This window comes from Phyllostomus hastatus, unplaced genomic scaffold (genome assembly GCF_019186645.2).
Source record: "Phyllostomus hastatus isolate PE091 unplaced genomic scaffold, TTU_PhHast_1.1 phas_contig_159, whole genome shotgun sequence".
In the NCBI taxonomy this organism is placed as follows: Eukaryota; Metazoa; Chordata; class Mammalia; order Chiroptera; family Phyllostomidae; genus Phyllostomus; species Phyllostomus hastatus.
The window spans coordinates 14299247-14320719 of record NW_025333640.1 but is presented as its reverse complement, the minus strand read 5'-3'; the positions used below and the strand labels follow the sequence as shown (position 1 = coordinate 14320719).

General features: G+C 37.3%; 1 protein-coding gene across 6 annotated transcripts in view; it reads left to right on the top strand.

The window, feature by feature from the left end:
- The first annotated feature begins 4362 nt into the window (after window positions 1-4362).
- Window positions 4363-21473, top strand: part of MAP9 (microtubule associated protein 9) — a 31207-nt gene continuing 14096 nt past the window's right edge. For 2 of the 6 annotated variants that reach the window (XM_045831637.1, XM_045831642.1), the window contains exons 1-8: window positions 4386-4484; window positions 5313-5468; window positions 6177-6261; window positions 7187-7507; window positions 12225-12451; window positions 16237-16333; window positions 18200-18441; window positions 20498-20568. In XM_045831637.1, coding sequence (XP_045687593.1) covers window positions 5394-5468; window positions 6177-6261; window positions 7187-7507; window positions 12225-12451; window positions 16237-16333; window positions 18200-18441; window positions 20498-20568 — 1118 coding nt within the window. In that variant the 5' untranslated portion in view covers window positions 4386-4484; window positions 5313-5393. Of the gene's footprint in view, window positions 4485-5312; window positions 5469-6176; window positions 6262-7186; window positions 7508-12224; window positions 12452-16236; window positions 16334-18199; window positions 18442-20497; window positions 20569-21473 lie in introns of all 6 variants that reach the window. The other 4 variants (XM_045831638.1, XM_045831641.1, XM_045831640.1 and 1 more) reach the window with 4 other exon arrangements.

Genomic DNA, 21473 nt, shown 5'->3' with positions numbered 1-21473 from the left:
TATCCAAAATAAATAAGTATGCCATAACATTTACTCAAGACTTCTCATCAAAACTAGAAACAATATAAATGGACATGAATAATGATTTTTGAAATACATAATTGTATAGCCATAGAGTTATGCACAATTCAGCTGTTGGTTAACATGAAAGAATATCCAAGTAAAAGAAAAAGGTTATAGAAAAATACACATAATGTGAACATTTTTATGTGCATAGAAAAAATAGTATGGAAAAGAATCCCAACTATTAGCAATAATTATGTCTGGGTTTGGGAGTAAGGAATGGACTGTCAGGTAAGCAGCTTACACAGTCTTTTAAAAATATTTATAAAAACATATTTATTGTCACATTACTGCATTTCCAGGTTTCTAATATAAAAATCTGATCATTCAAAAAGGTTTATTAAATTATTTTAAAAGTAGTTTATTTCTCAATGTATTTTTAAAATCACCCTAAGCAAAGTAAAATATCCAGAAAATAATGATTAAGGAGTTCCTTGCTATGTAGTCCCGGGTGCTAAATCCTTTGCTGCCATCTGCTGGAATATCGTTACTAATGCAAGCCATGGGATGTCCTCTCCTGAAAAAGATTTCCCCAAACAGACAAACAAACAAACAAACAAAAAGGTGGGGGCGGGGGAAGAAAGGAAAGAAAAAGAAAAATGGCATTCCAACATGAGTACAATGCAAAACCAAAATTAGCTTTTATTCATGGTGTTGAAGAGTGTGTTTTATTCTCATCAACTATCGTTGGGCTCTGGCCCTTCTTCCCTTGAAGATCCTGAAACAAATGACCTTTTACAAGGAAATCTCCCACTAAGTGATGCTGGGGCTTTCTTCAAGGCTATATCTTAATTCCACAAAAAAAATCCATTATGTTTTTGTGTAAAAATGTGTAAATGAGTGATTTTTCTTTTCTATCCCGAAACTAGAGTTGTCTTAAAGGAAAAGTGCCCAAAGCAGGAAGGCACCCAGCGATCTCAAACAGGTGAATGAAAGGGAGAGGCGCATATGGCAGAAACGACAGATCAGGACTTGTTATGCTACCAAAGTAGGAAAGAGAGGAAACACTAGATCAACTCCCTAAGTAAAGACAGTGTGGTTTTGTATATGTGAAACATTACTAAAGTGAAGATTTCTTAAAACCACAGTAACAGAATAAAGTCTATATAACAAACCAGTCTTGTCTGGGATGTTTCACAGGCAAAAAGAATATATTTTCAAATCTACCTGCATCTCAAGATGTTACCATATCTCTTTTTTTCACCTGTAAAATATAAATGTAAAAAACAGCAATATCACAGAGTGTTTGAAAGACTGAATTAAATGGTATGAGTAAAGTATAGGGAATTATAGTCGGCACAGGACAGTTAGCGATATACAAGGAGTGGAGTATCCACCCAGGGCATGTATCTTTGTCTAGAACAATATCTTCAAGGAGCATTTAACCAAGAGCCTTACCCTGATAACAAAAATAATTTGTTCAGAGTGACAAGTTCTGAGTTTGAGTGAGAAAGCATAGTTCTCTTGTTGTATAATTCATATATTCTATATGACAATCAAAAAGAATACTTACTGGTATATTTGACTAACAGCAAGTTTCCCTCACTTAGAACATGCTGATAACAGTTGGTCAGGTTGTCTTTCCTCCAGATGCTGATATTTCCCTCCTGTAGGTCTCCTGTGGTACTGATCCTACAAGTCAACACTGGTATTAGTACCTGCACTTGCATTTTCCTCTGACACGAGCACTCAGTGTTTAATGTAAGTATAGTGGTTGTGGATGGACACCCTCGTGGATTTGCTCTGTGTAGTACACTCCTCAAAATGCTAGACAGGTGCTTTATGGTTTTAACTAGGGATGTGAGTACAGGATCCTTTGTCAACTTGTGTGACAGGCCGTTAAGGCATAAACAATTTGACTACTGAGGTGGGAGCAGGGAACTTATGAAGAAGAGTCACTTCTTAGTTGCTTCTTTATCTGGAAATGAATTTTCTCACTCCCCTCCTTGCCAGACAGTAGCACAGTCAAAGGACCATCAGTATCTCTCTGCTCAGCCACTTATACCCACAATGGAATGGGGTCCATGTTCATAGGCCATTTCCTCTGCCTAAAACATACTTCAGGTTCTCCCTTGTGTCCTATACTCATTAATCAATTCAAACTCACCCCTCTGTATGGCTCTGGTCTGTAAGAACCCTAGGCAGGGACGTAGTCTGGTTTAAACTTTGAACTCCTGAAATATGACCCATAAAATTTATATGGGCATTCTAACTGAATGATGAATGAATGAATGAAGAGAAGGTTCAGAAATGAAAACGGTATTAAACTAAAAAAAGTTTACTAGGCAAAAACTTGTGAGATTTAATACATATTTTAAAAATGAAAAATAGGATATAGAGAAAATGTCACACAAACTACTGAAATTTTGTGTTGTGTTTTCATTTTTTAAAAAACTGAATAGCTATAAGCTTCTTTTTGAATGTTTTAAAATTATTTCAGTTTAAAAAACTATTTTTTCATGAGTTGATTCAACAATTGTATATTTATTGTAAATTATGCATTAGATAAAATACTATAAATTCAGGTATTACATCATGTTATTAACAAATAATTTTTTCTGCTTAAGAGAATAGTGAAAAGACATCAGGCTTTATGTTTTGTGGAGAAATTAACCAGTTTATACTTCTTTGTTTACTGTAGCCTTGTATGACATAGCTTGGTATTTGTCAATTATTTTGAAGTTGAAAATAAAAATCTAGTCACTTCTGTAGAAAAGATATAATCTTGTCTTAAAGGTTCTTTTTAGTTTTTTTAAAAATTTTGTTTTCTTAAATCTTATCTAAATGAAAATTAAATCAAGCATGCAGATTTAAAAATGAACAGAGCAGAGATGTTGAATAAATCTAAGTATTTCTACATGAGCAAATTAATACTTTATGTATAAGGAAAATGCAGATACTATTTTCTCAATGGAGGTACAAGTGCTATGATGGAATAATATTTATTAGTTAATAACTTATATGGATCAGAAAGCTAACAGTAACTAGTGAATGGGAAATCTTTCTTATATGCAGAGACACAAAAATGTTTAAAAGCATCAAAATTAAGCAAAAGTTGATTAAACTGAGATTTTCAAACAAATTAGCATAAAACTGAGCACATTTTAAAAAGTTGCATTGTGCATATTGTTTAAAAGCATAGATTTTTCACAAAATTTCACATTTCTTGTTATGCACATTTAGTTTTTCAATGTTGATTTATTAAATCTCAAACTCAATTTGATTTGTTTATAAATCATTGTTGAATAAGTGAAAATCAATAAATTTTAGAGATGGGAAAATACTAGAACATTTCAATTACTAGACAGTAAATTTATTCAGACAATTTAACTAAGATTAAGCTTCTTTTAAATTATAATAGTAGAAATTCATGTTATTTTAAAGTATTATTTAAAGAATTGTTTTTGTCTTTTGTTTAGGGGTTAATTGATTTTGTCTTTTGTTTAATTAATTGATGGTGATTTTGGTTACTTAGCAGCATACTGTCCTCTAGCCTATTAAATCATTTTGTTGACTGGTCTGATTCTAACCAGATTATCCCTTGCGTATAAAAAAAGGGAAGATTTATATTAAAGAAACACCTGAAAATGGGTTTTCAGCCGTGTCAATCAGGGATAAATTCTGTCCAGGTCCTTTGCGGCTGAATAGCCTAAAAAGCCTATCTGATATTGGCTGAATTCAAAACCAGATATTTTGCAGGTATATTCCACCTGCATTACTTCATTTAATACACGTCACGACGCGTTAAAGTGGCTATTATTATCTATCTCCTTTTTCAGAAGAAGAAACTGGGGAACAGAAACGTTAATTTTCACGACATCACATGGGTATAGGGAAGGGACACCAATATTCAAACGTGCAGTCAGGCTCTTGTGTTTGCAAACATCGCCACCATATTATTCAGTTCTGTCCTATTTGTCCGTACACTATTCTGTCAGTCCGAGTCACAGACTTCATGCCCTAACTATGGCAAAACCATGAATGTGTTTTGGTTCACACAGCAGGTGTGGGTGAAGCCCCTCGCTCTACTGGAAAGCTCAAGGCTCCCGGCGCGCCAAGGGAAGCTGGACCAGTCCTGTCTCCTAGGCAACAACTGAAGCACTGGCTGCCTGAGTGCACCCTACTCCCAAGACCCAGAGAGCTGACGTCATTTCCTTCCTCTGGACGGTTGCCCCAGCAACGCGTGGCGCCGTAAATTGGTGTTGGGTACCCAAGAGACCTGCAGGTAGGAAAGTCACTTCCTCCCGGAGACGCTGTTTCCTAGCAACAGCCAACCACCTCCTTTTTTAGTCCCACCCCCTTTGCTTCGTCCTGTTCCCGGTGTCCGAGAATCGCGGAGCCCAGGCCTAGGGAAGAGGTCCTGCCTGAGTCCAGCCGCTCTGTCTTCAGGGTTGCGGGGAGCCCTCCGCAGGGTGGCAAGGGTGGGTACAGAACAGGGACTTCGTGGGGGGTGGGGGTGGATTGCGGATGAACGGGGCAGAGACCGCGCTCAAGCGTGCACTGCAGAATACCCAGATCTCTGCGGGCGGCTCGGTGTGGAGCGGGCGGGGACCTGTGCGCCACCTGAACGGGCCTGGAGCTGACCCCCGGTTCGCGCTGCGGTGGACGGGCAGCTGGGCGACCAGGCCCAGGCCTCCACTTCAAGTACGAGAAACGTTCACGGGCAAATTGATAAAGTGACATGAATGCAGCCCTTCGAGGAGCTTCGTTTTATCTTACCCTGCTGACACCTTTTAAAGAGGGAAAAGTAGCTTGGAAAATACCGCAGTTTGCAGTTTAGCATTATGATCTGTACGCGAGCAATTTTTGGTTTGTTTTGTTACGGTGGTAGTTCTCTTAGTTATAATCCTTATGCTAATAGTACTCTTGGTAGTCTTTTAAATAAGTATGACTTTTTGTTAGCAGTGTTATAATTTTTTAATGCAAGAAATAAAGTTTGTAGTTTAATTGGCAACATTTTTGCCTATTGACCTATTTGCAGTCTTTTTTTGCTCGTCCTTAAAATGTTGTTGCAAAATTATTTTAGGATAACTTCAATCTGAATTTTTTTAAATGCTTGTTATGAGAATTTGATATATTTTTACAAGAACTCTACGTTTTTAAGTGTAGATGTAGCTCATGTAGGTCAACCTTTACATCATGCTTTTCTGGTTTTGTTTGACTTTGACGGGGTGGGGGCGGGGCGTTGCATAGAGTTTAGTATTAGAAATTCTCAAGCATGCAAAAAAGTGTATTTTTTTTTATTTCAGCCACTATCAGTGATTGAATTGTTCCTATCATTTATTAGCCATTTTACAAAGGTAACGAGGAAAGAAAAAATCCCAAACGTTATGTCTGGTGAAATTTTTAGCACAACTTTGGCATATACAAAAAGTCCAAAAGTCGCCAAAAGAACTACTTTCCAGGTAAAGTATTTCAAATGACTTTACAAATAAACACTGGATTGGGAACATTGGATTTGAACTGATGTTAGGAAGAGTCCTATATAAAGGTGGAGTGAGGCTTACATTCCTTTTAACATTTTGCAGGTGATTGTGTTTGGCCTCTAGCATTACAAACTCTTCTGTGTGTGTAAGACCATCAAACTGGCCTCAGTGATCGGGTCTTACTAATGTAAAAGTTAAATCAGCTTTTAGAACATGAATAGCAATTGTAAGTTGGAATTTCCATGTAAATGTTTTATGGTTTTTCCCTATTGTAACATAATAGCATTTAGGTTTTCTCTGTCCAGGCACTATAGTTTTGAACTCAGCTTCTAAATTTGCAGTATTAACAATTATATCCTTTACTGCAATCTCCAGAAGCAAAAGATCATAAACAGTACCAGTTTCTTCCAGAATGGCAGTTCATAATATATCCTGTCTGAGTCTCCACAGTTATCTTATTGGTATTGTCTGTCTCCTCCAATTTAACTGAAGCTCCACGAGGACAGGAATCTTATTTGTGATGTTCTGCATTGAGTCTGAGGACTTGGGTGTCTGGCATAAGATTGGCATTCACTGATAAAACATGAGTTTGAAAGCAGTTATTAACCAAGCACTATATTTGCTTAAATACTTAATTCTAAATATGAGACTTTTGTGTAAAAATTGATTTTAATTACTTTATTTCAGGATGAACTAATAAAAGCAATTACAGCTCGCTCAGCCAGACAAAGGAGTTCTGAATACTCAGATGACTTTGACAGTGATGAGATTGGTATGTGAGAACATGGAAAGTAAACCACTGCTCTTCTTTCTGTTTTCTTAGTTGTATTTGGCCCATTCCTCAAAAAAAAAATCACTTATGTGAAATAATATCTATGAATTCACTAGTTTTAAATTTCCAACTTTTTGTGAAGTAAAAGTCACCATTAATTTTCAAGAAGTTACATGATTGTCCTTGGTTGTGTGTGAATATGAATATGAAAATATAAATTAGCCAACAGTAGGTCTGCAGTAAAGGATGTCTGTCAGTGGGGAAGCAATTTTATCTTTAAGGTCAACCCTAGGAGACCTTATAGTAAAGTAATTACTAGGGTCTGTAGAACCAAACTTTGGTGCACATCAGAATCACTTTTATAATGATTTTTATAAATTTTTTTTGGCTCTAATAGGGACTCAATTTTAAAAACTCAGTGTCTCAATATTGGTATGATTTAATTTGTTTTCTTTTGATTATGTACAAACAGTAACATTTAGGTATAAACATACAGAATTCTAAACTTGAAATGCATTGTTTTATATTTTCAGATTCAGTGAATAATTCTTAATGTTCTCTTAAAATAATCAGAACAATCATTTAATCATTGCTATATGGTTAACATTCTGTATTATTTTTCTCACAGTAAAATCTAATATGGTTGTTTATATATAAAAGTTTTACAATCCAAAATCTAACTATCCCATGGGCAACTGTTATTTCAAGGAACGTCTGGATGACTTCTCAGGGCAGGCACAGTGCTTGGCACACTATCCAGACTTGATAAGTATGTCTTGAATAAATTAATGGAATTTCTATTTAATAAATGCCAATAAAAACTGCCTAGATTGTTCATTTCTAATCTTAAAGATAATCTTTTGATTAATGTAACCTTCCAGACTTTAAGATGCACCACTGAAGACATTTTTTCTTCCATTTTTAGTTTCCTTGGGTGATTTTTCTGACACCTCCATGGATGAAAATTCAGTTAAGAAAACAATAAATGATTTCCACATATCAGATGATGAACAAAAGAATTCTCCAAAACTGTCTTTTTTGAAAACCAAGAAGTCCAGCAGTGACATGATGAAAGATGAGCCCTCACTCTCCATCAAAAATGTTGAAGAAACAGCACCTAATGGTGGTGACCACGGGGTTGTAAATCCCGTATCTGAATCTCAAAATGAAGACCAGCAAATCAAAGAAGAGAAAATCCAAGTGAAACCTAAACCCAGAATTCTTTCCATCAAAAACACATCTTCAGGTAAATTATGAGATCATGATAACTGCATTTCTCAAAAATCTATTTTAAGATAACCAGGCAGAAAATACCTTCATATGGTAGCTAGTTAATATTTAAGAAAGAAATCAGACTTAAGTTTTCAGTTTTACAACCATAGAATAATGGAACCACAGAGAAAACCCGTAGTTCTGATGTGCAGCGGTATATTGGTGTAGCATCTATGCTGGTGCTTGGCAGGAGGCCCGAGCACCTTCAGTCATTCACAGCGGCGCCTCCTGAGCTCCGAGGTCCAGCCTCGCCTCAGTCTGTGAGCCTCGATTTTGTGTTTAGGGGTGGAACCACAGTGGGATCCTGCTAATCCATTTCATACTACAGTGATTAAAGTTATAGCAGCCCTGGGACCAGTCCTTAAAACATCATTTCCGTGCCACCATTTGCCAGAATTTTGTTTGAGATTTACGTATTTGAAGGGAGAGAGTTCTGTCTTTTTCTCTTATTGTTTAAGCTTCCAGGTTTTCCTTTAGAAAGAAGAATCTTCATTCAGTTTATCTATCTAAAACTCAATATTCTGAGTACATTTCTGGTGTGATCTGGGATCACTGTAATTTGCCACAATTCTACTGAGCTCTAGGCACAGTGGAACAAAGACAGAGTGAAGTGGGAACCAACCCCTTAAAGTCCCCTGGGCCGCCACACAGAAACATGGACACAGGAGGGGAATGGTTTTGTGTCTTCTGGTCTTCTTTCTTTTGTTTTACAAGAAAAATGGCACTTGATACCAACTTTCATAAAACTTGCTTTCCTTTATATCAACATTAAATACTGTGCTGGTAAATATTACATACTTTACACAGTAGATACCACTGGTAGCATCAGACAAAACTATTTTGTACATGCATTAGAGAGCCCCTCCTCATTTCCCCCCCACAATCCCATTCACTTCCAAATGAAGAAAGGCTATGAGCAGAGCTATGGATACTACTGTTGTGTCCTGGACACAGAAAAAAAAGAAAAAACTTTGTATTTGGTATGTGTGACCTTAGCCCAGTGTGTGCATGAGGAGGAGGAGGATGAAACCTGCTCTTCCCATCCCACAAAATTGTTTTGAGAATTAATTGATGTATGTGTCATAAACTATAAAATGCTACAAAATTCTGACCACAAGTCATATGAAACAGAATTCGCTTGCTACAATATACCTTCCCAGTGTATGGAATACAATTTGAAAAAATGGAAAGAAGGGAACATAATTAAACTTGGTAAATAATCCAATAGTTCACCATTGCCCAAAATCCCATCCATCAGTTATTCATTGGCATTATGGGAAAACACAGAAGGATAGAACATTTAAACTGATTTCTTTATGAGAGACCTTCTGGGAGCTATAAATAAAGATACATAGTGACTCTTCAAGAAGGATAAAGGAGGTAGTGTTTTCTAGTCTTATCTGAGCTTAGAAATTTGTTTTTGTGGATTATATTTATCCTACTTGTCATGATTCATAAAAACTTTTCATTAGGCTAATAAGAAAATGTGGACATACAGAAGAAAAAATTGGTCTTATTCAGGTAGAGGTATGTAACTGAATGATAATCAACAATAATCCACCTATTTAATACTTTTTTTATTTTTTAACCTTTGATGGGTTAAAATGGATGTAGAAATACTGTATTTTAACCACAAGATGGCACCTGGATTCTAAGTGCTAGACACAATGTGCAGTGCTATATTTTTAAATAATCATTAGCCCTTTGCTCTTCAGGATATATAATATAAAAATAATTACCCATACAGGTAATATTTTACATTTTATTATAAAGCATTGCATTTTGAAGATACATAGACATATATTTTTTTCTGAAAACTTGACAATGCTGGAAGTGGCATTTTAGTATAAAATATATTAAAGTCATTATTCCCAGGTACTTCAGACGGAAGCAAAAATTGGAGACCAATGGTCCTAAGATGGTGTCTAGCATTTATTAAGTATTTGAATATGTAAATAGAAAATGACTGATTCATTCATGAAAGAAAGAATGTGGTTCATGAGCTCAGGTTTATCTTTTTTTTAATTTTTAGACTTTTCCTTACAGGGTTTGGAACCTGACTTTTTAATGTGGTGAGATATTGCTGAGTAGCAATTAATGCTTTATAAATAAGTTATAACCTGAAAGTTTTCTTTGTCCTTGGATGTTCTGGTGAGCAACTGCCACATAGGCAGTGACTGTAAAAGGTAATTTTTGCAGGGTGTGCTTTTATTTGAACATTAACGTGACTGGAGTCATGAGCTTTGGAGGCAGGGTGCTGCTGCTTTGACTGCACCATCCAGGTTGATGACTGTGTGGGCAGGGCCTCTTCGCTGCTCATTTAATTATGTTCCATCTATAAAATGGGCATAATAGCTAAGTCACCATCAGGGGTCTGAGGCAATTAAATGAGTTCATACGTTTCAAGAGCTTAGAACAAACTTGGCGTAAACATTCTTTGTTTTTATGATTCATTTTATTATTTAACATTTGCTGATAAAGAGATCATTTTTTTTTTTACTCACACATAATTGTGTTGCAAACACTATGTCCCAAGCACTGTGAATACACCATTACATGGTGATGGGAGGAGATTTGGCTTTAGGTAGAAAACATGCAATGCAGTGTACAGGTGATGTGTTATAGACTTGTACACTTGGAATCTATTTATCAACCAATAGTCACCCTAATAAGTTTAATTAAAAAAAAACAGTACCAATCCTCTAAGACTGTTTTAGTCTACTTGGGCTGCTGTAACAAAATACCACAAACTAGTTGGCTTATAAACAGCAGAAACCTACTTCTTACAGTTCTGGAGACCCAAGTCTGAGGTCACAGTGCAGATAGGGCCTCTTCCAGACTGCAGACCTCTCATTGTATCTTTCCATGGCTAAGGGGCAAGGCAGCTCTTTGGAGCCGCTTTTATAAGGGCACTGACCCCATTCATGAAGGCTGTGCCCTCATACCTAATCACCTCTCAAAGGCCCTGCCTCCCAGTACCATCACCTGTGGGGGCAGGATTTCAACATAAGGATCTGGGGTTATACAGACATTCAGACCATAACAAAGACTGCAGTTTAGTGGGGAACCATACAAAAGGTACAGTAAGAACACAGAAAGTACACACCCAAGTTTACTGAGGGCATCAGAAGGCTTCCTAGAGGAGATGGTGACAATAGCAGCAACCGTGACAAATAATTGTACTCATAATGAGGACTCTCGCTTGCAAATGACTGAACTCAAACACACTTCAGTAGAGAGTTCAGCACCTTACCAAGCTGGATGTCAGAAGACCTTGGCTTAGGTGTGGTTAAGTTTAAAGACATGCAGGCATCTGTCAGGAGAAGCAGCAGGAAGCAGACATTCTAGGCAGAGGGCTCAGCTGGAGTGCAGGTGCAGTAGTAGGAAGGACTGTGACGTCAACTCAAAACAGCCACCTGGCCGGCATGTCAGGGACACAGATTGCAAAATGGGTGTCCAGTAGACAAGGCAGTGCAGGTAGCCAGGGATAAGACCATGAAAACTTCTGGATTGTTCCAAGGCAAGTAAGCTTGTATTCTGTAGGACTTTATGATGGAGAGCCAGTGAGTTTTGTGGAGAGGAGTGATATGATGACTTTCATTTTAAGAATGGATGAGGAGCTCACAGCAGGGATGTGGACAGTAAAACAAATGAGAGAGATTCAGGAAGTAGAATTATAGGGTATAGTGATGCTTGCATATGGGGGAACAGAGGGAGGAGTCCGGGATGACTCTTGGAATTTGGACTGAACATTTAGGACATAGCTAAAATAGGCTGTGTAACATTTACATTGGTACCAACTGGTGGGGTTGTAGAATTTCCTAGCAGCATTCCTAAGCCCATTCATAGGCAAAAAGGAGGGAGCTGATAATTAGTCCAGTTTTGAAATTTTGTCAGAAGAATGCATTGGTAGAACAATGGAGAAAGTATAACAGGTAAAATTCAGGCAAAAGGTTTACGTAAAAACTTTCTTATCATCTTTTGAGGGCCAGAAGTATACCAGCATTAGATTGTTTTAAACTTAAAAGTAATTGAAATGGGAACTGAGCCATTTCCAAAATTGCTAGAGAAGTTTCATGAACTCAAAGAGCAGCTCAGTCATCTAGGTCTTCATTCCCTCCTCCAGCGAGAGGTAGTCCCATCGCTGTACCAACATCATCTCCATGCTTGCAGTGGTGCTCACCTTCGTCCTGTAATTTATTTCTTTAGAATCCGCTCTCTTCCCCACCTGTAAAGTCCCTGGATGGCACCATTGTCACAGTCTCAATTTTGAGGTCCAGGAATGTAAGTAATGTGCACAGGGCCCGGCAGCAGAGACTCAATAAGTAGGTTTGATAGATGAAACCCCTGAGTTTATAGGGCACAGTTTTGTTTTCCATTTTACAATTTTCTGAATGCTGTGAAAATTCATAAAGTTGAGGACTTCTCACAAAACTAAAGTAAACTAGATACTTCCAGGATGGCAGCTATTTTTTTAAAATTTTGATCATGAACAGTCGTTTATCCGTGGCTACTTGAGCTCTGTGAAGAGGAGGATTGTGGGCATCCTCGGGACTCTCCGGGACAGACAGCCAAGGTGCATGGGCACCGGAGGGAGGCGTGGTGGCACCTTGGGGTGCGGTTGAAGCCATGATCTTTTTTTTGTTCATACACCTTAAAACATTTCCTTTTTTTTTTTTTTTTTTTTTCAGCAGACACCAGCAGCAGCCAGGAAGCAGAAAAACCCTTCACACCTTTACCTCGGCCAAGGACCATGTTGAAAAAACACAAGGAGGAAAAAGATGGGCAAGGAGAAGAGAAAGAAACTGCCCCTCATGAAGAATCAGAGGCTCATGCTGCAGCTTTGTCCCTTCCAGAGCCAAACGACAGACAACTAGAAGATGAGAAAAAAGCAATCTCTGAAAACCTTGATCCTGAGGTTAGTGTTGCTGCTGAACTGCTGAACCGTGTTCTTGAATCTGGGCCTCTGCTTCTCCGCATGAGAGAGAGAGAATTTTTGTGCATGCATGTGCATGTTAATGTTTTCTTCAGTAGTTGTTAAGGAAATGATTTTAAGGTTTTTTTTTTTTAATATACTGTATTCCATTGAGTCTGAAGCGCCATCATTTGTAAGGTACAGCAAAGATATGGCAGTATGTTGTGTAGGGCCAAGAGACAATGGAACTCTGCCCATTAAGCCATAACACACCAGTAATTATAATATGCATTTATTTTCAGAGAAAATAAAATGTGAAAAAAATGTTGCCCTTTTGAATCTGTATTATTTTGTATTTCTTTAATTGTAAGGATTTATATTTTTATTTGTGTATCTGAACTATATAACTTATAGTGCTGATGTAAGAAATGTCCAAACCCATGGAGAATTTTTATGAGTTTATTTGAGCCAAACTATGACAACTGCTGGGAAGCAAAATTTCAACATACTGAGAAAATGCTCGGGAGAATGGCAGCTTTGCAGCTTATTTTATACATCAAAATCAAAGGAGGAGACTTAGAAGAGTTACCTGAAACCCACTGGTGTTGGTAGATTAGGGAATGGAAAAAAGCAAAGCAGGGAAATCTCTGCTTTTACAGTGGTGGGTACAGGATAGTTAAGAATGAACCTTTACAGTGTGTGGAGAACGCTTTCAGGGAGCAAGCATGGTAGCAATGGAGGAGCTCGATGGCCTCTGCTCTGGTGAGGTGGGAGTGCCCTGAGGATCTGGAAGAGGAGATTTCTCTGGAATTTCAGAGGCATGTTCTCTTAGATGCAAAAAGACAAAAGACAGGTTCACCTAAAGATTGACCTTTGTCAAGGAAACCACAAACCTAGGATGTGACTACTGGCCACGGCCCACTTTTAGTTAGGAATTTTTGTGTTCAGGCCATCCTCTGTGGTTACTGTCAGTCTCTGAGTTTATATGGCCCACCATGCAGGCCTCTCCTGAGCTTGTCAGATTTGGTATGTGGCCCCTTTGTCATACACACTGGCTAAGGACGTCATGGCCAGTGTCATTTTATTCATTTGTTTTTTTATTGAATGTTGATGGCACCATGCCATATTTTCTGGGATATACCAGAATGGAAGTGTGATCTTTCAGGATTTCATCAGGGAGTTCCCTCCGCAGCGCTGTTAGGGGAGAACACATGGCCCTCTCTCTTCACACCTCACTGTGGTTAGCAAACCTCCGCCTCCCATTTTGGAGGGGATAAGCATAGGAAGAACATTCCTCTTCTATAATGTGCTTCAGCAGATCAGAGAGGAGGAATTATATGGTGTCTGGCTAAGCTTCCATTAAGAAATTTGTGGATTATCATGCTATTTTATTTCTAATATAGAATTTGTGATTTCTTTCTGGTTAAATCTTGAAAGGCATTGCTCAGTTTTATTCAACTTTTCAAAAACCAGCTTTGACTTTGTTAATTTTCTGTATAGTTTGTTTCCAGTTTTACCAATTTTCACTCTTTATTTTTTCTTTCTTTGGGTTTTATTTGTTCCTCCCATGTAATAACGCTACTGAAACTACAAGAGTCTCTCCATGCACAGCTCCAGCAGCACCCAGTTTTTTTTGATACCTTTTATTTTCATTATCATTTCATTAAATATATTTTCTAATTTCCCTGTATTCTTTGACCAATTGGTTATTTTGTGTTGAAAGATTTTATTTCCAAATATCTGGATCTTCTCTAGATCCAATCAAATCTTTTGTATTGATTTCTAATTTAATTTTATTGTGATCAGAGAAAACATCTTATAAAATTTCACATTTTTAAAAATTGTTGAGATATTTTTATGACCCATCCTAAGTGTGTCTTGTGAATGTTCCATTTGTCAAAAAATCTGTGTTCTGCAGGTGTTAGATAGGAAGTTCTATTTAAGTTGTATCTAGTTAGAATAAAGTTCTATAACTTTATTTTGTCAAGGTGGCTGGTAGCATCATTCATGTCTTCTCTCTCCACTCTGACTTCTTGTCTAGTTAATTCACCAAGTACCATCTGAGCGTGTTAAAAATTTCCAGTTATGCTTGCAAATTTGTCTGTACTTCCCATTCGCTCTGCCAGTGTTTTATGACTCTGTTAACAGACATATGATGCACTTGTGTCTGGACCCCACTTAGCATTAGCAAACCTTTCTACCTCTGGCAGACCTCCTTACCTGGCCATTTGTTTTGTCTGATAACATCAGCTTTTTTATGACCAGTGTTTGCACGGTAAATCTTTGTGCTATCTTTTCTTTAAAACTATTTGTGTCTTTCCTTTCAGTGACTCTTTTGTAGTAATAGTGTGGTGTCACGTTTTTATCAAGTCTGATAATCTGCTTTGTAATGGTAGTCCATTTATGGGTCCATTAGACATTTATGAGTGTTCAGCCCATTTACTTTTAACATAAGTACATATAGCGCCAATTTGTTGATGTTTGTTTTCTATTTATTTTATGTCTTTTTAATTGACACTGCCATTATTTTTCCTCTATAACCCTTTTACTGGCTTTTTAAAAAAGTTGATCGCTTATTTTTAGTTTTCCATTTTGATTCCAATTGCATTGTATTTTTAATAGTTGCTCTATGGATTACAATGTGCATCTATAAATTATCACAATCTATTTAGAGTTGATACTGTATTAGTCAAATTTAATATAGAAACCTAATAATAGTATAGTTTCATATATTTCCTCATCCATCATGCTATTGGTGAATATGGACTGAAATCTCTGCTTAGTTCTTTGAGATTCTGGCTGCTAAGATTTTCCAGAACCCTCTAAAAAGGCCTTCCCCACACTGTGAATAGATGATCCAAGAAATCTAGTGGATTTTCTATGTAGATTTTGGGATGTATGCCCTCTGCATTGAACCAAACATCCTGGCTGATCTCCCAGTTCTGAACTCAGTTCTTTGACACCACCCCCCTTCTCAGGCCAGTCTGGAAGCCTCTTCCGCTGCACTGCAGGATGGGAGAATGCCCTCAGGCTCAAAGCTTCCAAGTTTCGAATCTCCTCAGGCAAAACTTTGTTTCTTAAATTAGGCTCCAGTGTTTCAGCCCTTCTGCCATCTTCCCAGATGGTTTCTGTCTGTTGTTTTTGACATAAAGTGTTCTTTGCAACAAAATCAAACCAAGTTTGAGTTTGATGACATTATTATATCATCAACTTTGGGTTAGATTACCATTCTATAAAGAACTGTTTAATTTAGGCACACAACTATTATTTCCACTTTAGTCATAATTTTTAGAATTTTGAGGAAAACTGAAGTGCATTAAATCTGTACTTTTTCAGTTTCAAATGTTTGTAAGTAGCTGTGTACTTGGTTTTATAATTGCTTTCATTTGGACACCTAGTAGTAGGTGTTCTAAACTGAGGATTTTTACTTACTGTCTTTAGACTGTCTTAGAAAGGAGGATTAGAGAGATATGAAATCTTCACCTTAACTATTTCTGAGGTTTCATTTTAGACTAGTGGAAATTTTACGCAGTGCTAAAAACAAATGTGCAGGTGTCAGCCGAAGAACTAGAATAGCCCTGCAGTGACGTCTTTTCATGAGCAAGACATGGGGCTGGAAAGGAGAGTGTGTGAGCCTCTACGAGTTCACAGGCTTTGGTGTTTCAGCAGCAAACTCCTAATAATGCACATTTCAGAGTTATGAAATAGTTTTAATAATGATGTTGTCCTCCACAAATCTTGGGGACTGAACTTACATAATACTTTTTTTTTTCTTGTTAAATTTTAAGCAGGATCCATGGTTAACAAGTTTATCATCGTCGTCCCTCAAAGAAAGTCTTGGAGATTCCTTTTCACCAGGATCTGAGGAAAAAACATCTATAAAAGGTGGTTGTATCAAATTATTGTAACTTATTTTGTGAACTTTATTACTTAGAATTTTACAAGTTATATTTGTAAAATAAATAATACATGGGTAGGTAAAACTAATTTTAGACTTACAATACAGATAAATGATACAGCAATTAATAATGCAAGAACAAACTCTATTTTGCGCGCTCACAACCGGAAACCTACTTTTGCTCACCCCCTACTTTACATAGTTACGTAGAACAATACATTTTATGTTTGCCTGAGTTTTAGTACCAACTCTGCTATTTACTAATCATGTGATTTGAGATGTAGAACTCAGGGCCTTAACTTTCTTGACTTACAATGAGACCAAATTCAAAGCTATTGTGAAAATTAAGTGATGCTGTGCCTTTTAGTCAGTATCCAGCTCTTGGCACAGCAGAATGATCTCCCAATGTGAGCTGTTAGGTGTTCCTGCAGTACTCTACAGTACAGCGTAATGGTTAGATGGGTTGTTACAGTGAGACTAAGCTGGACTGGAATCCAGGCACAACTACACAAACAAAGTAGCTGACTGCTTTCCCTCTGTATATATTGATCTTTAAAATGGGGATAATAAGGGTAACTTATCTCATAGGATGGCTGGAATAATTCAGTGGGTTCATCATGAGTAAAGTACTTCAACCAGTACCTAGTAAACACATACTAACTATTACTGTGAGTTGCTAACGTTACTCCTTTCCTTAGTTCTATGACTTGTAGCTTAATGAGAAGTAAAGGCATAGATGTTTCCAGAACTGGGATGTGTAATCAATATTTATTAAGTGCTTACTATGTAGTATAATTTTTGTCATCTTATTGATGAGAGAGACTGAAGTACAAGGATATTGGGAAACATACCCAAGGTCAGCAGTGAAATCATAATTTGACCCTGGCTCCAAGTCCTTGTTCTTTTCACTGAGTACATTGACTAGCTCATGTACAGAATCCATTAATGATACGTTGAGTCATAAGTGCTCTCCAAATGTGAATGTGTAACTGTAATTATAAAGTGATTTTAAGTTGAGCATACTTCAAAGCAAGTCCAAAAAATGGCTGAATGAAAGCAGTGGAATTAAGACTTTGAACGTAAGATACAGGTTTGGCCAGAGGTGGGTCCCAGTAGAAGTGAAAGTTGCCAATCAATATGGAAAGCACTGATTTCCTTCTGTTGAGAATTCCAAAATGTGGTAGAATGAGAATAGCAGAAGCAATTCTGTAAAAGCAGACCTGAATTCTCTCCTGCCAGCACTTGGACCTGTCCCTGGGAGCACTGGGCAAGATGAAGGGTAGAAGTGCCGCCAGTGCCCTTCCCTAGCAGAGGCAGGACAGCATCGTCATGGGAATAAAACATGTTAGAGGGGAGCTGGATTCTCTGTGTCGTGGACTCAACTAGGACTACACGGACGCTTGGTTCTCCCTGCGTCTATGCAAAGTTACATCTGCGCTGCTAGAAACTGTAGTAGCAGAGAGATGTGTGCCTCCTACTCACACAGCTTCTCGTGCCAGCTAAGAAACAGGCTTTTGAAGAGAATAAATGTTACCCTCTGACTTACTTGGTTTGTGCGTCAACAAGCGCTTTGGGTGTGTCTTTAGTTTAGGGCAGTTATTCCATTTTCTTTACTAATGTATTTTTGCTAAGTGTTAGGTATGTCAGATCTTTTAGTAAATTGAGTAACCGTTTTCTCTTTTGTAGATCACTTTGGGGAAAAAAGCTTATTCAAGTTGAATATGGTAGTTTTCTTCATATTTTATCTTGCAAGAAAAAGGGTTTAATGATATGTAGTAGAAAGGAAATGAATCTCTTATCCACCTTATTAATTTACAGTGGAGTTTTAGTGCTGTTACTGTGTCTCAAAATAGATCAGAATGAAGAATACACTGAAAACCACCAATCCCTGACATCAGCTGAAAATGAAGAGAATTCATTGTTGATAGACTTTGTTACTACTGCACTTGAGAAATCCACGGAAGGGCAAGTGACTGCTGATGACCTTGAAGAAAAAAAGGAGAAAGCTCAACTGATTATGAATGATGACTTAACAATTGACCTACAACTATCTCAACGTAACTTAAAATCTACCAATGCAACTGAGTCTGTGCAGGTATTTATATAAAATTATATCTTTTATACTATAGCTTAAAACTCAGAATACAACTTTTAAATATTTTGTCTTCCATGTTTGGTACCTAGGGATTATCTGTGGGAAACTCATCTTTTAATAGTTGTAATGTCAAATGTTTTTTTTTCAGATTTTATTTTTTATCATTTTTTAAAAGATTTAATTAACTTATTTTTAGAGAGGGGAAGGGAAGGAGAAAGAGCAGGAGAGAAACACCAACATGTGGTCGCCTTCCGTGTGCCCCACACGGGGGACCTGGCCCACAACCCAGACATGTGCCCTGACTGGGAGTCAAACCAGCAACCCTTTGGTTTGCAGGCCAGCACTCAATCCACTGAGCCACACCAGCCAGGTCAAGTGGTTCTTATTTACTTCAATAGAATTTTAACTTCGGGGAAGGGTGCAGTGAATGTGATAAAACCTATTGTCTCATTAAAAATTATCACAAGTATTCCTGGCCGGTGTGGCTCAGTGGGTTGAGTGCTGGCCTGTGAACCAAGTGGTCGCCAGTTCGGTTCCCAGCCAGGGCACATGCATGGGTTGCAGGCCAGGTCTCGAGTAGGGGGTGCATGAGAGGCAACCACACATTGAAGTTTTTCTCCCTCTCTTTCTCCCTCCCTTCCCCCCTAAAATTAAATAAATAAATCTTGAAAAAAGTTATCAGAAGTATATGATCATAATGTACTTTTAAATATCTCAGAAATACATAATCGTAAATGGCTAAGTTTCTATAGGTCTTCATTTAAAAATGCAGCTATCTGGAATAATTTCCAAGGTTTTAATTAGTGAGAGTAATTTCTTTGGATATCATTTTTAAACATTTTACAAATTTTAACCAAAATCTTTAAGAAGAAATGTTTGTCCACATTCATGCTTGTTAAACTGGATAGACAGGGTCATTCTCAGAAACGTTTTTATTATAACCTTGAGAACCAAATTAGGATTTGTATAGGATTACTTGCCTTTTGCTATACTGTACCAGAGTACTAGAGACTTTTAAACCAATTTTTGGTATGGCATATTTAGTCTTCATTTCTCCTGAATTTAGTCTTTATCTCTTATAGCTGCAGTTAGCTGCTGACTACTTGTATTTGTTATCGAGAAAGATAACAGTGCTAGCCGAAAACTTGTGGTTGAAAAGGAATTCATTATACTACAGAATAGTAACTTTTTATAAAATAGTATAGAGAAAGTTCATTAAGCCTTGTTTAAGATATATTGTCCTTAACCACTTTCCTTGGGGAAAAAACAACTAATATCAAATTAGGCATATGTTTACATCTTTAATGCTAGCACCTATCTGTCTTTGTAGAGTAGAAAAGGTTATTCCTTAAAAGGCAGAAGGGTATTTGGGAATTTACAGACAGGATCTCAGAAATGTCTAATAGGTAATTGTAAATGAGAACAGACAATTTACATAGGTCAAGTATGATCATAACATATTCTCCTGACTGAATCTATCCTTGGCTTTATTCTTACTCACTATTGAGTGAGCTTTCTTAAGTTGGAATCAACTCATTCCTCTGCTAAAGTCTCTTGGTTAGATTCCCATAATGAGAATAAATGTAAACTTCCCGCTTCCTAAATATTTCATGGGATTCTTGTCTGACCACGTATCCTCCAGTCTCCTTGCTGTTCACTGTGCTGCAGCAGGATGCACCTTTTCCTGTCTCTCCAGATTATCAAGCTCTTCCCCCTCTCAGGCTCTCGGCACCTACCATGTCTTTCTTTCCAGGGACCTCCCTGTGGCTCCTTTCTGCTCATCATTTTTCTTAGCTCTGACGTGAAGGAGGTGAGGGAGACTCTCCCCTCCACTCCAGGCAGTCTGTCACTGGGCTCTTTCATGAGTCACATTTGCTCATCTTTTTATTGTCAGTCAGCCCACTCTAAAGTGTAATATCCTTTGTTTCCAGTCTGTACTTGACTCCCAGTGGAGGTTTAAAAAGCATTGATTTACCACTTATAGTTTGATCTCTGTGATGGCCTCTCTGTGATAGTTATGGTGACTAATCCATCTATGGCTTTTTCTATTTCATAGAAAACAATTGAAGATAGAAATACGAAGAATAAAAAGTCAACAAGTAATAGAGCATCCAGTGCCTTGGGCAGGTAATAAAGCTGTCATTGTTACTTACTTATGGGTTACATTCCACAACGCTAGTTTTAATTGAACTTCTGTAAAGTGAATTACATTTAGTGTCACTTGATTTTCTCTTATTTCCAGCTCATGAGACAAATGGATTAGTTTCTTCATGATAAAACTCCTTAGTTGATTATATCCTTTTATAAAAAGGAATTGATTAGGATTCTCCATACTCTCCATTGCTTCTAGAATAGTTTCTTTCTCCTGTTTTTCCAGAGACAGGAGATACAAAGTGGTAATAAAGCTCAGGTCCAGCATGACATTTCTCTGTTAAGTGTCTTTCACTAACACATGAAAAATTATACTCCAAGCCTTGAGGTTTTGTGGGCTAAGTTGTTTATTAAAATGATAAGAATCTATCTGGCTTCATTAAAACTGATGATGACAGTAATAAAATACTAACTCATAAATGCTAAGCAAAACCTTTGGAATCTTTTAAATTAATGTAATCAAATGATCATTAACCAGCTAGAACAAGGGTCAGCAATCTGTCTCTAAGTTGCCAGTTAGCCCATGTCTAGACTTCGTGGGCCATCAGGTCTCAGTTATAACCCTCAGTTTTGCTATCACAGCAGGGAAGCAGCCACAGACAGTATGGAAATGAATAAATACAACTGTGATGCAGTAAACTTTATTCACCAAAACAGATGGTGCATCAGACTTCCCACCAACCCCTGAAATAGAGGACAGTTTTCTAACTTTAGTATTTAGGATGGTTTATGTAACAAAGTAATAGAAGAAACTATTAAAACCTACTTTATTAATATTTTTCCATGTAACTTGAGATATAGCCCATGTTTCTTTAAAATAATATAATTACAGTGCCTAAAAGAGCAATCACTTTGAAGCTACATTACTAGAAGTTAAAAAA